The 14,739-nt window shown below is 41.0% G+C and overlaps 1 protein-coding gene across 2 annotated transcripts in view; it reads right to left on the bottom strand.

Moving 5' to 3' along the window:
* Positions 1–1,027: 1,027 nt before the first annotated feature.
* Positions 1,028–14,739, bottom strand: part of nfascb (neurofascin homolog (chicken) b) — a 29,692-nt gene continuing 15,980 nt past the window's right edge. The window contains exons 12-28 of one of the 2 annotated variants that reach the window (XM_020506635.2): positions 14,130–14,241; positions 13,892–14,055; positions 13,616–13,763; positions 12,771–12,895; positions 12,481–12,582; positions 12,133–12,330; positions 11,893–11,963; positions 11,542–11,764; positions 11,285–11,400; positions 10,841–11,051; positions 10,595–10,717; positions 10,299–10,472; positions 10,058–10,189; positions 6,266–6,335; positions 5,819–5,830; positions 5,484–5,522; positions 1,028–5,380 (exon numbers count right to left, since the gene is read on the bottom strand). In XM_020506635.2, the coding sequence (XP_020362224.1) occupies positions 5,125–5,380; positions 5,484–5,522; positions 5,819–5,830; positions 6,266–6,335; positions 10,058–10,189; positions 10,299–10,472; positions 10,595–10,717; positions 10,841–11,051; positions 11,285–11,400; positions 11,542–11,764; positions 11,893–11,963; positions 12,133–12,330; positions 12,481–12,582; positions 12,771–12,895; positions 13,616–13,763; positions 13,892–14,055; positions 14,130–14,241 (2,276 nt within the window). In that variant the 3' untranslated portion in view covers positions 1,028–5,124. The remainder of the gene's footprint in view (positions 5,381–5,483; positions 5,523–5,818; positions 5,831–6,265; positions 6,336–10,057; positions 10,190–10,298; positions 10,473–10,594; positions 10,718–10,840; positions 11,052–11,284; positions 11,401–11,541; positions 11,765–11,892; positions 11,964–12,132; positions 12,331–12,480; positions 12,583–12,770; positions 12,896–13,615; positions 13,764–13,891; positions 14,056–14,129; positions 14,242–14,739) is intronic. The other variant, XM_031794397.1, reaches the window with a different exon arrangement.

The raw sequence follows: 14,739 nt of genomic DNA, 5'->3' as shown, positions 1-14,739 counted from the left end.
GTCTCTTCTACTGGTGTTCACTCTGGAAGATAGCCAGCCATTGGTGATGAGCGTAGTAGGATAGTCTCACTTAGATTCGCTTTTCTCGATATCTGACATAGGACAGCTAAACATCCATACCAGTGATTGTCTGGGAGGTGAGCTTCTCGCCTCATGTGGATTATTCAGGGTTCAGGATTCAGACCACTTTACAAACACAGCTGCAACCTGGCAATGTTCTGGTCTAAAGAATGGTGAGTTTATTTCTTCACCTCGTGTTGAGTTTCAAAGTTCCAACCATTTCAAATGTGTAGCTCCCGCCTCCCATTTCCTGGTCTCTGAGATTCAGCGTTTAAACCACTTTAGATGTGGGCTGCAACTGCCCATCTTTCCTGGTCTGAAATGTTCATTCTTAGCCAGTCCTTTTAAGCACTCTGGTCAAAAAGGACGGTTCCATAAGGCTGACACGATCTTCTGACCTCACTCCTGGCGTGGCTACTTAATGTGCAAAGGATATGATGGGAAGTTATCTCTTATGCCTTCTAAAACCACATTCCTATCTTAACAAAAATACTTTCATAATTGTTCATATCATATGCACAACGCATTGGATGGAAACTTGACATATAAAGGGGATATACTTTCCAAGTTACAGTATTTCATCCATACAGTTTATAATGACATGACAAAATGAAAGCCAATATGATATTAGTTTCCTGTAGCTCCCCACTAACTATTCACCACATTCTTACGTTAGAATTATTGTTCCAGTATTCACTTTGACGTGTTACGAGTTTCGGCTGGAAAACCTCTGTGAAGCAAAGAATATTCCTTAGGTTAGATACTGGAGGGGAAGAGAAAGTATCCTTCTCCTGTAATTTACAACAGGGTGTGAACTGTCAACCCCCCCAGCAGCTCCCTCCCCCCCTCTATGGGTGAGAGAGGGCCTGGTTACAGTCATCCATTGCCAAGCTGATCTGACCCATTCAGATCCTCACAGGACAGTCATGACACATGACAAGATAAACTAGTCATAAAAATGTCAGTATTGGATTTAAGATTTTATTTTCTTCTTTTGTTGAAACTGTAAAAGTATGTCCTTCGATTAACACAATATGATAATACACTCAATGTTATCTTTTACAGGGGTGTACTGATTCATTGAGGTCAAGAAAACAGAACAACACTGTAAATGCAAAACATGACAATGCCTGGAGAGTCTACTGTCAGTTGGGTGTCTACTGTGTGAGGATTCTACTGAGTGTGACCTGTTTGCTCGACCTTTAAAGACAGGGAGTTGACTACATTTCAAAATCACTTACAACCATTCACACTGGTTCAACCTGGATGTCAGTCTGCCTCTGCCTTAGCCAACTATTTTGTTGTCATCATGCCACACATGTATGCAAATCTGAAACTAGATTTTAATAAATTAAATGTAAACAATGTATACTAAATGTATACTAAATGTACTACAATACTTGAGATTGAAAAACAAGCACTTTATTCATGTAGCAACACTTGTGATAGCATGACACAACATAATAAGAGCTCTATGAACTAAATAGACAATCAATTAGATATTTACAGTGCCTTCAGAAACTATTCACACCCCTTGACATTTCCCACATTTTGTTGTGTTACAAGGGGGAATTCAAATATATTTGTCTTTTATATTATCATCACAAAAAACTGTAATGTCAAAGTGTAAGAAAAATTGTAACATTTGTAAAACAATTAAATAAAATACTAATATCTCTTGATTAGAAAGTATTCAAACCCCTTAGTCAATACATGTTAGAATCACCTTTGGGAGCGATTACAGCTGTATGCCTTTTTGGGTAAGTCTCTAAGAGCTTTGCATAGCTGGATTGTACAATATTTGCACATTATTCTTGACAAATTCTTCAAGCTCTGTCCAGTTGGTTGTTTATCATTGCTAGACAGCCATTTTCAAGTTTTGCAATAGATTTAAGCCGATTTAAGTCAAAACTGTAACTAGGCCTAACATTCAATGTCGTCTTTGTAAGCAACTCCAGTGTATATTTGGCCTTGTGTTTTAGATTATTATCCTGCAGAAAAATTGAATTTGTCTCCCAGTGTCTGTTGGAAAGCAGACTGAACCAGGTTTTTCTCTAGGATTGTGTCTGTGCTTAGGTCTATTCTAATTATTTTTTATCCTAAAAACCTTCCCACTCCTTGCCGATGACAAGCATACCCATAACATGATGCAGCCACCACTATGCTTGAAAATATGAATAGTGGTACTTAGTGATGTGTTGTGTTGTATTTTCCCTAAACATAACACTTTGTATTCAAGACATAAAGTTGATTTCTTTGCCTCATTTTTTCCAGTTTTACTTTAGTGCATTATTGCAAACAGGATGTATGTTTTGGAATATAATTCCTTCTTTTCACTCTGTCATTTAGGTTAGTATTGTGTAGAAATGACAATGTTGATCCATCCTCAGTTTTTTCCTATCACGGCCATTGAACTCTAACTGTTTTAAAGTCACAATTGACCTCATGGTGGAATCCCTGAGTGGTTTCCTTCCTCTCCAGCAACTGAGTTAGGAAGGACGCCTGTATCTTTGTAGTGACTGGGTGTATTGATACACCATCTGAAGTGTAATGAATAACTTCACATGCTCAAACAGATATGCAATGTCTGCTTTTACATGTTTTACCCATCTACCAATAGTTGCCCTTTGCAAGGCATTGGAAAACCTCCCTGGTCTTTGTGGTTGAATCTGTGTTTGAAATTCACTGAAACGCTCGACTGAGGGACGTTACAGGCAATTGTGTGTGTGGCGTACAGAGATTTAGTAGTCATTAAAAAATCCTGTTAAACACTAGTCCATGCAACTCATTGTGACTTGTTAAGCAACATTGTACTCCTGAACTTATTTAGGCTTACCACAGCATTGAGGTTGAACACTTATTGACTCAAGACATTTCAACATTTTAATTTTTAATTAATTTGTTGAAGAAATATTTCCACTGACATTATGGGGTGTTGTGTGTAGCCTAGTGACACAACATCTCAGTTTAATCCATTTAACATTCAGGCTGTAACAACAAAATGTGGAAAAGTCAAGGGGTGTGAATACTTTCTGAAGGCACTGCACAAGTGCTGGGTTATTAAGGGGAGAGACAATTTACAGTTAAAAAAACTAAACTATGTCTGAAATACAGCTCTGAATCACCTGTCAGCTATCCCCCACTAATGTTACTGACGATGTTGCAGATTCATAGTCCCTGACTGGAAGGTTAATATACAGTATGCCGTGTGCATCATATCATTTGAGAACATGATGATACTGTACTGCTGCTCCTCCATATTGTACTTTCAACACTATTACTCATGATGGAAAAATGCAGCTGGCCTTGAGCATTTCATGTCATTAGAACAGTGTTTTAATCTATTTGTGTATTAATTTGAGTACCATTAGTACAAGGTAAATCTCTATCAGTTAATATTGCCAAAATTACAAGGAACATTAATAATAAGCAGAAAGTAAATAAATTATTAAATAATATCATAGCATTTACAACTTCTAAATATTGTAGCTCACCACATTACAATTACACAAATTCCTCGTAAAAATAAGTGCACAGGGGAAAAAAAGGTACAGTATGGTCCTAGAGACATTGTTTAGGGATATTACGGATATGTCTGTGTTGACGCTCACACCCAAAAGTAGACAATTTGCTGTCCAGACATTTTCAAGGCTACAGATGACATCTGTCTAGCTTTGAAAGATGTTGAAACAGCCCACAGTCCTGAAATGTGTGTACACAATGACAATGTGTCATCATACCAATAACAACGTCAGCCAAGATTCACAGAACAATGTTTAGACAAAGCAACAGACAAACAAGTCAAGGGCACAGAGCCCTAAAGGTGGTACTATATTTACTGCCATCAGGTGGAGATAAAATTAAAAGGATCCTTAGCAATCCTGCCAGGCCTAAACCAGTGACTTAGCAGTGAATCGTTAATTAATATTTTTCTCCCACTGTCATATAAATCATCATAGAAATGATATTTATCATATAAATAGTTTCTTTACCAGGTGTCACTGCTTTTATCAACATGATAAACTTATCAATGTATCCCTCTGCCTAATGTTCAGTCAATATCTCTCCATTAGTAGGAATATTACACACGCACATCAACATGTACGCATGCACTTCCACACCCACAAAATACACCTGAAAAGCATGTACTTTTTACAACTTCATAACTGTAACTGTAACCAGACTGTAACTGTAACCAGACTGTAACTGTAACCAGACTGTAATTATAACCAGACTGTAACTGTAACCAGACTGTAACTGTAACCAGACTGTAACTGTAACCAGACTGTAACTATAACCAGACTGTAACTGTAACCAGACTGTAACTGTAACCAGACTGTAACTATAACCAGACTGTAACTGTAACCAGACTGTAACTATAACCAGACTGTAACTGTAACCAGACTGTAACTGTAACCAGACTGTAACTATAACCAGACTGTAACTGTAACCAGACTGTAACTATAACCAGACTGTAACTATAACCAGACTGTAACTGTAACCAGACTGTAACTATAACCAGACTGTAACTGTAACCAGACTGTAACTGTAACCAGACTGTAACTATAACCAGACTGTAACTATAACCAGACTGTAACTGTAACCAGACTGTAACTGTAACCAGACTGTAACTATAACCAGACTGTAACTGTAACCAGACTGTAACTATAACCAGACTGTAACTGTAACCAGACTGTAACTGTAACCAGACTGTAACTATAACCAGACTGTAACTATAACCAGACTGTAACTGTAACCAGACTGTAACTGTAACCTTCATATTTTTGTTAAATTGCTGCTGTATTGCATTTACAGCACCAACCCAGTGTCAATGCAGAGCATGAGAATAGAGGAACACTACCAGGCTCCAACCACATCATCTTGTGTGCCTGGATTGAAGAAGATGGTGGATTTGTTTGGGAGCACCTGTGTCCCCCAGTTAGTGGGCAGTGGGCATTCCAGACCCAGTCCGATTCGCATATACAACTGTTTATAGAGGCGCTAGTGGGCAATGTTCATTCCGGACCCAGTCTGAGTGTAACACCCATTGTACATCTTGTTTCCTTATGCAAATGAATAGATGGGGCTCATGGGGGAGTTGGCCATCGGGGAGTGGGCTTCCTGGCTCCTGCTCTCACTGAACTCTGTGTCTCTGTCATCCCTCTCCTTGTGTCCAGTGTACTGGCCAATGAAGGAGCCGTCCTCGTTGAACTCAATCTCCTGTCCATCACCATAGTCCACCAGACTGTCGTCACTATCTGTCCGTTTCATCATGGTGTCTACTGTCGTCTGGCCCCTGCCAACTTTAGTCTCTTCCTCCCTGGAAGAAAAAGGACAATATCAGAGGATATGCTTCAGCAGCTGTGGTTATGGCCTCACAGCTTTCTGCATACAGTTCTAGACTAACTGGTTATAATATTTACCGTCGGGCAGAGTAGGGAATGGTGGTGACACGACTTATCCTGAAACATTAAAATAGATTGTTAAGGAATTGTGTTGAGAGAGAGTGTTGAAGAACTTTGCTATAAAATGTCCTAAAATGGTTGATCATTCAATCAAATCACTTAAACCATTCATTTGTTTCAACAATGACAACATGTTGAATTGTAGACACAGACCTTTTTTATGTTGGTTTTTGTTGTTGTTCAGATTTCTGATTATTGGTTATAAATATGAAATAAATTCAATATATAAGTAAAATAATATAAAATAATAGAGTAAAAATGGTGTAAACTTGTCAGTGTTAGTCTTATCATACCTTTCCAGAGACCTTCAGTAGTCCAAAGGCGAAAAGAACAAGGATGAAAATTTGAAAACATTAGTAGTCAGAATAGAGAGATCAATTGGGGAGTATTGAGGAGTTACCAGGAAAAATACATTATTCTGAAATAATGATAACACCAAATGGTACAATATTGTTAGGGAATTAAATGATTTTTTCCCCCAATGTTGAATATTATTACCATGACATATTACAGTATGAATACATGTTTATATGACTAGATCACTGTTCATGTGGAATTATTTAGATACCATATCTGTCTTAAAGGGAAACTGACATGATGAGGAATACTTCACAAAATTATTATACATGGTATATGTGGTTTACTTTGACCTACACAAATCTTGCATTGGTACCACTGATACCTATCTCAAGTCAAGGTTTTCTCAGTTGATTTTCAGACAGTTCTGTTATATTGCTTACCGATAGTCAAATGATCCCTCCTGATCTTTGTCATCCACTGGCTCCAATGTCACTTCTTTCTTGTCCCGTACTGAAAATAAAATTCTCTGTCTTGTTACCATGACCAAATATAATATAAGCAATTGTGATGGGTGAATGCTTCAGCTTAGGTTTGGCGCATTTCCCTTGATCAGGGAGAAGAGCCTTGATCAGGGAGGTGACCAAGAACCCGATGGTCACTCTGACAGAGCTCCAGAGTTTCTCTGTGGAGATGGGAGAAACTTCCAGAAGGACAACCATCTCTGCAGCATTCCACCAATCAGGCCTTTATGGTAGACTGGCCAGACGGAAGCCACTCCTCAGTAAAAGGCACATGACAGCCCGCTTGGAGTTTGCCAAAATGCACCTAAAGGACTTTCAGACCATGATAAACAAGATTATTTATTCTGATGAAACCAAGATTGAACTCTTTGGCCTTTGGCTTTAAATGGTGCTGGAAGAAATGGCAGCAGTTTTACGGACACCCAACCAATTGTGCTATTAAGTGTTTTTCTCAGCGTTATTTGTAACTTATTTTGTACATAATGTTTCTGCAACCATATTTTAAAAGAGCTTCTGGATATCAGGACAGCGTTCACTCACCTCGGATTAGATGAAGATTTTTTCTACGACAAGGACGACACACAAGACATTCTCCAAACACCTCACAGTGCCGACATCCCCGTTATTTGCAAGAAGAAGCGACGCAGGTACAGAGGACAAAGAGCCGTATGCCTGGTCAGAACCCAGAGAAGGCGACTGGGAAAGCTGCCGTTACCGTCAATACTACTTGCCAACGTGCAATCATTGGACAATAAATTAGACGAGGTACGATCACGAATATCCTACCAACTGGACATCAAAAACTGTAATATTCTATGTTTCATGGAATCGTGGCTGAATGACGACATGGATATTCAGATAGCGGGATATACGCTGCACCGGCAAGATAGAACAGCACATGAGGGGGAGGTCTGTGCATGTTTGTAAACAACAGCTGGTGCACGAAATCTAAGGAAGTCTCTAGAATTTGCTCACCTGAAGTAGAGTTTATTGTGATAAATTGCAGGCCACACTACTTGCCGAGAGAGTTTTCAGCTACACTTTTCGTGGCTGTTTATTTACCACCACAGACAGATGCTGGCACTAAGACCGTACTCAGTCAGCTGTATAAGGAAATAAGCAAACAGGAAACCACTCACCCAGAGGCGGCGCTTCTAGTGGCCGGAGATGCAGGGAAACTTTTTAATGCAGGGAAACTTAAATCAGTTCTACCAAATTTCTATCAACCTGTTAAATGTGCAACCAGAGGGAAAAAAATTCTAGATCACCTGTACTCCACACACAGAAACCCGTACAAAGCTCTCCCTCGCCCTCCATTTGGTAAATCCGACCACAACTCTATCCTGATTCCTGCTTACAAGCAAAAATTAAAGCACGAAGCACCAGTGACTCGGTATTTAAAAAAGTGGTCAGATGAAGCAGATGCTAAACTACAGGACTGTTTTGCTATCACAGACTGGAACATGTTCCGGGATTCTTCCGATGGCCTTGAGGAGTACCCCACATCCGTCACTGGCTTTATCAATAAGTGCATTGAGGGCGTCGTCCCCACAGTGACTGTACTTACATACCCCAACCAGAAGTCATGGATTACAGGCAAAATTCGCACTGAGCTAAAGGGTAGAGCTGCCACTTTCAAGGTGCGGGACTCTAACCCGCTGCGACAAACCATTCATGTACATACTACCTCAATTGGGCCGACCAACGAGTGCTCCCGCACATTGGCTAACCAGGCAATCTGCAATGTGTCCTGCCACCCACCACCCGTCAACCCCTCTTTTACGCTACTGCTACTCTCTGTTCATCATATATGCATAGTCACCATATCTACATGTACATACTACCTCAATCAGCCTGACTGGTGTCTGTATGTAGCCTCGCTGCTTTTATAGCCTTGCTACTGTATATAGCCTGTCTTTTTACTGTTGTTTTATTTCATTACTTACCTATTGTTCACCTAACACCTTTTTTGCACTATTGGATAGAGCCTGTACGTAAGCATTTCACTGTAAGTCCTACACCTGTTGTATTCGGCGCACGTGACAAATAAACTTTGATTTGAATGCCAAGCGTCATGGAGGCAACCTGGCACCATCCCTATGGTGAATTATGGTGGTGGCAGCATCATGTTGTGGGGATGTTTTTCAAGCGGCAGAGACTAGGAGACTCTGGAGCTCTGTTAGAGTGACCAGTCAGGATCGAGGGAAAGATGAACGGAGCAAAGTACAGAGAGATCCTTGATGAAAACTTGCTCCAGAGTGCTCAGGACCTCAGACTGTGGCGAAGGTTCACCTTCCAACAGAACAACAACCCTAAGCACACAGCCAAGACAACGCAGGAAGGGCTTCGGGACAAGTTTCTTAATGTCCTTGAATGGCCCAGCCAGAGCCCCGACTTGAACCCGATCAAACATCTCTGGAGAGACCTGAAAATAGCTGTGCAGTGAAGCACCCCATCCAACCTGACAGAGCTTGAGAGAATCTGCAGAGAACAATGGGAGAAACTCCCCAAATACAGGTGTGCCAAACTTATAGCGTCATACCCAAGAAGACTCAAGGCTGCAATTGCTGCCAGAGGTGCTTCAACAAAATACTGAGTAAAGGGTCTGAATACTTGTGTAAATGTGATATTAAAGTAGATTTTTTTTTATTGTAAATTTGCAAAAATGTATTTAAAAAACAGTTTTTGCTTTGTCATTATGGGGTATTGTGTGTAGATTGATGAGAAGAAAACAACTTTTTAATACATTTTAGAATAAGGCTGTAACCTAACAAAATGTGGAAAAAACGGGTCTGAATACCCTACAAATCCACCGTATGTTCCGGCCCCACAACCATGCGCTCAAGGAGAAAAATTTACCCACGGCTTAATGTAATTGGGGACCCCTTCTTTAGAGTAAAGACATGTAATTGAACTGTAACAATGTATTACCTTTTAATCAGTCATGAACACAACTAGTTATGATGTTGTCATCTGATTGTCAAAACAAATCACTTAAAAAACTAGGCCAGCCTCCCTCAAAAAATGTACAATAAAAAAGAAACGAAACGTATAATGATTTCTTATTCATGACGATCCGTGTTTCATACTTTTCCAGTCAATTCGCAAGAGGTTGAATCTATTTCACTAGAGAAAGCATCTGAGTGAGGCAAACAGCACCCCTCTGTTGTAGTATCTGTAGCCCAGCCTAGTGGTTAAGATTGTTGGGCCGGTAACTGAAAGTTTGAGGGTTTGAATCCCTGAGCCGGCAAGGTGGAAAAAATCTGCTGTTCTGTCCTTGAGCAAGGCAGTTGCTCCCCGGGCGCTGATGATGTCAGTTAAAGCAACCCCCTGCACCTCTCTGATTCAGAGGGGTTGGATTCAATGCGGAATACACATTTTGGTTGAAAGCATTCAGTTGAACTCTTTTTTATCCAGACAGCATCAGATATATGGGTTACACATACTAAGAAAAAAGGGCACTGTTTTGCTCGAATGCTTTCTCCGGTGAGACCGATGAATCTTGTTGTTTGGTTATTTTTCTAGGTAAAAATTATAGATATATTCTGAGACAACCTATCAGATCTGAATTTCTGAGGGGGGCACTGGGGTGGCCAATTAGATTTCAGGGCACCCCCTGGACATGCCACTGAGTATTAGGTCTGTCTCTCCATCTAAGAATGTTAGTCCTTTAATGGAGAAGACTTGTGGACTACAGTATTGCTACAGTACCTGGGTATTTGCCCCCTCGGCTCCTTTTGATAAAGCAGACGACCAGCAGGATGAGCACGAAGAGAGCCACAGCACACATCACACCAATTACCCAGCCCTGAGTGGAGAGGTCCACCTGCTCCCGAGCATAAGCTGTATGTAAACACACATACACATGATTAATTGTCATGATCAAATCTGCAGATGTGTGGATGTTTAATGGCTTGTAATTGTGTGCTGTGGTTGACCTGCAGTGTTATACCTTCAGTTGTATAATGGGGTGATTCCTCTGTGTACCACTCTCCTACCCCGATTCTAGTCTGTGCTGCTATGGTGAATCTATAGCGGGTGTAGCGATCATATCTGCGAACAGCAAAACTGGTGGTGTTTGGGGGAAATCCCTCAACGTGCAATTCTTCCCCCTGAGTTGCGTTCACTGTAGAGAGAGTGCACAGTAGTGAGCCATGAGAACGTATGGTTAAGAGACATGCAGCTACTGTACTTACTGTAGATACTGTACCTTATTTGCTCGCCTGGCTTATGAATAAGTCTTCCTACCTGTCTGATATTTGAGTATGTATCCGGTGACGATGCCATTGGGCTCTGCAGGAGTGTCCCAGTCCACCCAGATCATGTCCAAATGTCTCTGTTGGATTCTGAAGGATCTTGGAGCAGAGGGTGCTACAGACATAGATCAGAGGTCAAGTCTGAGAATAAACACTGGGAAATACATGATTAGGAAAAGAACCCTGACAGAAAAAGTGCCTGCCACATCTAATACAGCACCGCAGTGCTCTTCCTTACTTCCCTCTGGAGTGGAGAACTCTATGGTGTTACTGGGATGTCCCTCGTATCGGTTGTTGGCCACCACTATGTACATCTTGTAGTTGCTGTAAGGGATGAGTCCCGGCAGGACACCAGAGAGACGCGGCCCGCTGGCTGGAAAGGCTTTAGACTTCATGGCCCTGCTCACACTCAGCCACCTCAGCTGGCTGCTGTCTCGCCAGAAGTAGACCTGGGATAGGGGGGACACAGCACATGCATTCGTTCCCTCTTTTGTTCTGTTGTTTATTCCCTCATTCATTCATTCATTCATTCATTCATGCAGCCAGTGTGTGAAGGGCTCTTCCTCCACCTCTCTCCTAATGAATAACAATTTCACCTGGATCTCTACTTGTCAGAACAGATTGTCACACTTGGAATTGAAAACCAGAAACTAAACAGGCCACCTATTCCCATTAGTCTAACCTTGTATTCCTTCAATTCTCCCATGATGCTGGTGCGAGCCACGGGGTCCCAGTACACGGTGACCTTAGTGGCCTCTATCCTGGACACACGCAGGTTGAGGGGGGCAGCAGTGGGACCTGAGAGACACCAGGAGGAAGTTGTAATTCACTACGGTATGGCTAACTATGGTATGGATCGATCTAGGTCTATAGCTACCTGTAAATGTATATAAAAAAGTGTCTCTGTATCTGCAGGAAAGGATGGGAGGTCATACTCACGGTCTTCTCCAGAGTAGCCTATGATGACAGGGGACTCTGGGCCCATCCCAAAGTCATTGACAGCTTGGACCTTTATCTCGTATGGTGTGAAGGTGTCTGTGTCGTAGATGTAGTATTTACACCACCAAGTGGTAGCATTCTTCCACTCCTCTCTGGATTCCCTCCGTTTCCACCACACTAAGTACTTTAGGTGGGGACCGTTCCACTCTCTGTTGTTTAATGCCTTTTTCCCATACCAGACACGGAAGTTCAATTGTACGGAATAAAAGTTGTTATTCTTCATTGAATAAACATTGAGTTACAAACGAATGAATGGAGAATTAGCTTTTGAAAACACTTTGAATGTATCACCTCCCAGCTGATCATCATGTTGTTTCTCCATGTTCCCACTCCCTGGATGTTTTTAGGGATGGCGTCTGGAGCTGAGAATCATAGCAAGTACACATATTATTTTGGGAAAGCTCATGGTCCAAGTTTTTTAATATGAAAGATAATTGTCACCTGTGTTCCTGTTCAATACAATTAATGAAGCCAATGAGAAATCCATTATTCATATCACATTATCAAACTCATCAAGCATGAAATACTCACGTGCTCCACCAGTCTGGAAGTTGGCTGATGAGCGACTGGGTTTACTCATACCAATGTCATTGATAGCAATGACCCTAAACTCATAGATAATGAATGGTGACAGTTGCAGAATGACAGAGTTCAGATTTCCAGGGTACGTGGAAAGGTTTCTCCACTTGAAAGGTAACCAGTCGTCATCATCATATTGCACCAGGTTTTCTGGAGGAAAAGCCCAGAAGAACACACTGATTCCTTCAGTTGATGGTAGCTAACTGACTATTTCAATGAAACTATGTGGCCTGAATCCAGGCCTATGTTTACTCTGGATGTCCTGCTCCTGAGGTGTAGACAGTAGGGTAGAGCTGTTACCTTTGATAGGACTGTGATTGCTATCTCCAGGGGTCCAGGTAAGCCTGACGCTGCGCTCAAAGGGGTCCGACAACTGCAAGTTTGTAGGGGGGTCTGGACGATCTGGGAGGAAGGTAAGGAAACTTTTGATGCAAATTCCAAAAACATACAGCATGCTTATGAAGTCTTTAACTGCTACTCTTACATAATGCAATGTAATTAACATTACATAACATGTAATGCAATTGCTGAAACACAGTGTATGTACTGTAGCTATGTATGTTAACTAAGTGTCAAGTTATAGTCCTTACCCATCACCACCAGGCGGGCGGAGGCAGTGTTCTTGTCCATCTCAGTCTTGATGATGCAGGTGTAATTGCCCTCGTCTCCTCTATTGACGTTTGTGATGACCAGAGTTGATTCATCCAGCGACAGCCTGGAGATAATTAAAAGGACACAATACTGTTATTATTACGAAGTCATCTTGACAAATTCAGTTGAACTATTAACCATTTAGCCTTTAGTTATACTCATATATAGACTATAACTCTGTTAATTTGATGTTAGCTACAGTCATCGAAATCCACTTCAATCAGTGTGAAGCCATTTCCGGTCACAACTTGCAGACTTGTTTACGTGTTGCTGTGCGTTTTGTTGCCAACCTTACTTTGCTACCTGACAACTTTACGGTTTTTACTTTTTAATTACTGTTTATATTTTAGTTTTTTCCCTCACTCAACTTTTTTTCATTCAACTTTTTCACTCAGTACGCTTTATCTGGACGTGGTGCGTCAGGACCTCCAACAGCCGAAGCTAAGTAGTAAGTAGTAGGCAGTAGGGATGACCAGAGATGTTCTCTTGATAAGTGAGTGAATTGGACCACTTTCCTGTCCTGCTATGCATTGAAAATGAACGAGTACTTTTGGGTGTAAGGGAAAATGTATGAAGTAAAAAGTACATTGTTTTCTTTAGGAATGTAGTGAAGTAAAAGTAAAAGTAGTCAAACCTATAAATGGTAAAGTAAAGTACCTAAAGAAAACTACTTAAGTAGTACTTTAAAGTATTTTTACTTAAGTACTTTACACTACTGGTTAGCTATAACTATAACCCCATTGTTACAATGGTTACAAGGACAAGTAGTCATATTCAGGCTCACCTCCAGCCTATGATGAGGAACTGTTTGTTCTTCAGCCAGGTGGTGGTGACGGCGACTGTGGGGTCATGCTGGGCCTTACACTCCAACCGGACATCAGTCCCCCGGAGGACTCTCATATTATCTGGCCGTTTGAGAATTTTGGTGGACTCTGAAAAAGAGAGGATAAGGATCATGAGAACACCTGCAATGTGATCCATGAGTAGTGTAACTCTGGATTGAACGACATGCAGAAGCATGTGTTACTGTGTTACAGTAAATCTATTTTTAGGCATTCACCTTTGACTTCTAGGTTAACCTTGTTTTCATCTCGTCCTGCTACGTTGCTGACAATACACAGATATGTCCCCTGGTCATCCATACGGGTGCCTTTGATCTGTAGTGTCCCGTTGCTGTGTACTTTAAAGCGATTCCCCTCCAGGTTGCCCAGTCCATACTTAGACCTGTGAAAAAACAGGTAGTCAGTTATACACATGCATACACACACGAGAGAAGAGCATCATAAACATGTTCTCACCAGCGCAGATCAGGCACGGGCGAGCCAAAATAGCGGCAGTCTAGCCAGGCACGTCTGCCCTCAATGACCTTCACCAGGTCAGTCCTAGGCCTAAGGATACGTGGCGTTGCATCTGCAGATAAGAAGATGAGACATTAGACAACTCACATATACTTTTTATCTTCATTCCTGGCTGTGGAGCGATTTTAGTGCCAACAGAAATTGTATAATTTTGAATTTTGCACAAATTAAATCACAAAATGTATAAATTGATCTTTTGTTTCATGATTTGAAACTGAATTTAAAGGAATGACAAATTGACATTTAAATTCAATATTTATACATTTAGTTGTCTGCATATCCAGTTTACAAACTATCATTTCAAGTTTATCTAAGTTTCATATATTCAACTTCTCAAACGCATTCAGATTCCGTTTTAAAATGCAGCTCTCTAAATTCAGATTTGAAACCAAAGACAACATCCTGGTACTTTGCCAGCCAGGAAAGTTAAAGGAGAACAGATAGAATCCAACTCTCTATGTTCATAGGTAGAAAATAAATTCAACATGCCACATTGGCTTCAGAAACGGCCAGAGGTTTCGGTTTACCACAGAGAGTTTGATTCTATTTG

Source organism: Oncorhynchus kisutch, linkage group LG17 (genome assembly GCF_002021735.2).
Source record: "Oncorhynchus kisutch isolate 150728-3 linkage group LG17, Okis_V2, whole genome shotgun sequence".
Lineage (NCBI taxonomy): Eukaryota > Metazoa > Chordata > Actinopteri > Salmoniformes > Salmonidae > Oncorhynchus > Oncorhynchus kisutch.
Note: the sequence above shows the minus strand (reverse complement) of the source record. Positions and strands in the feature narration are given on the sequence as shown.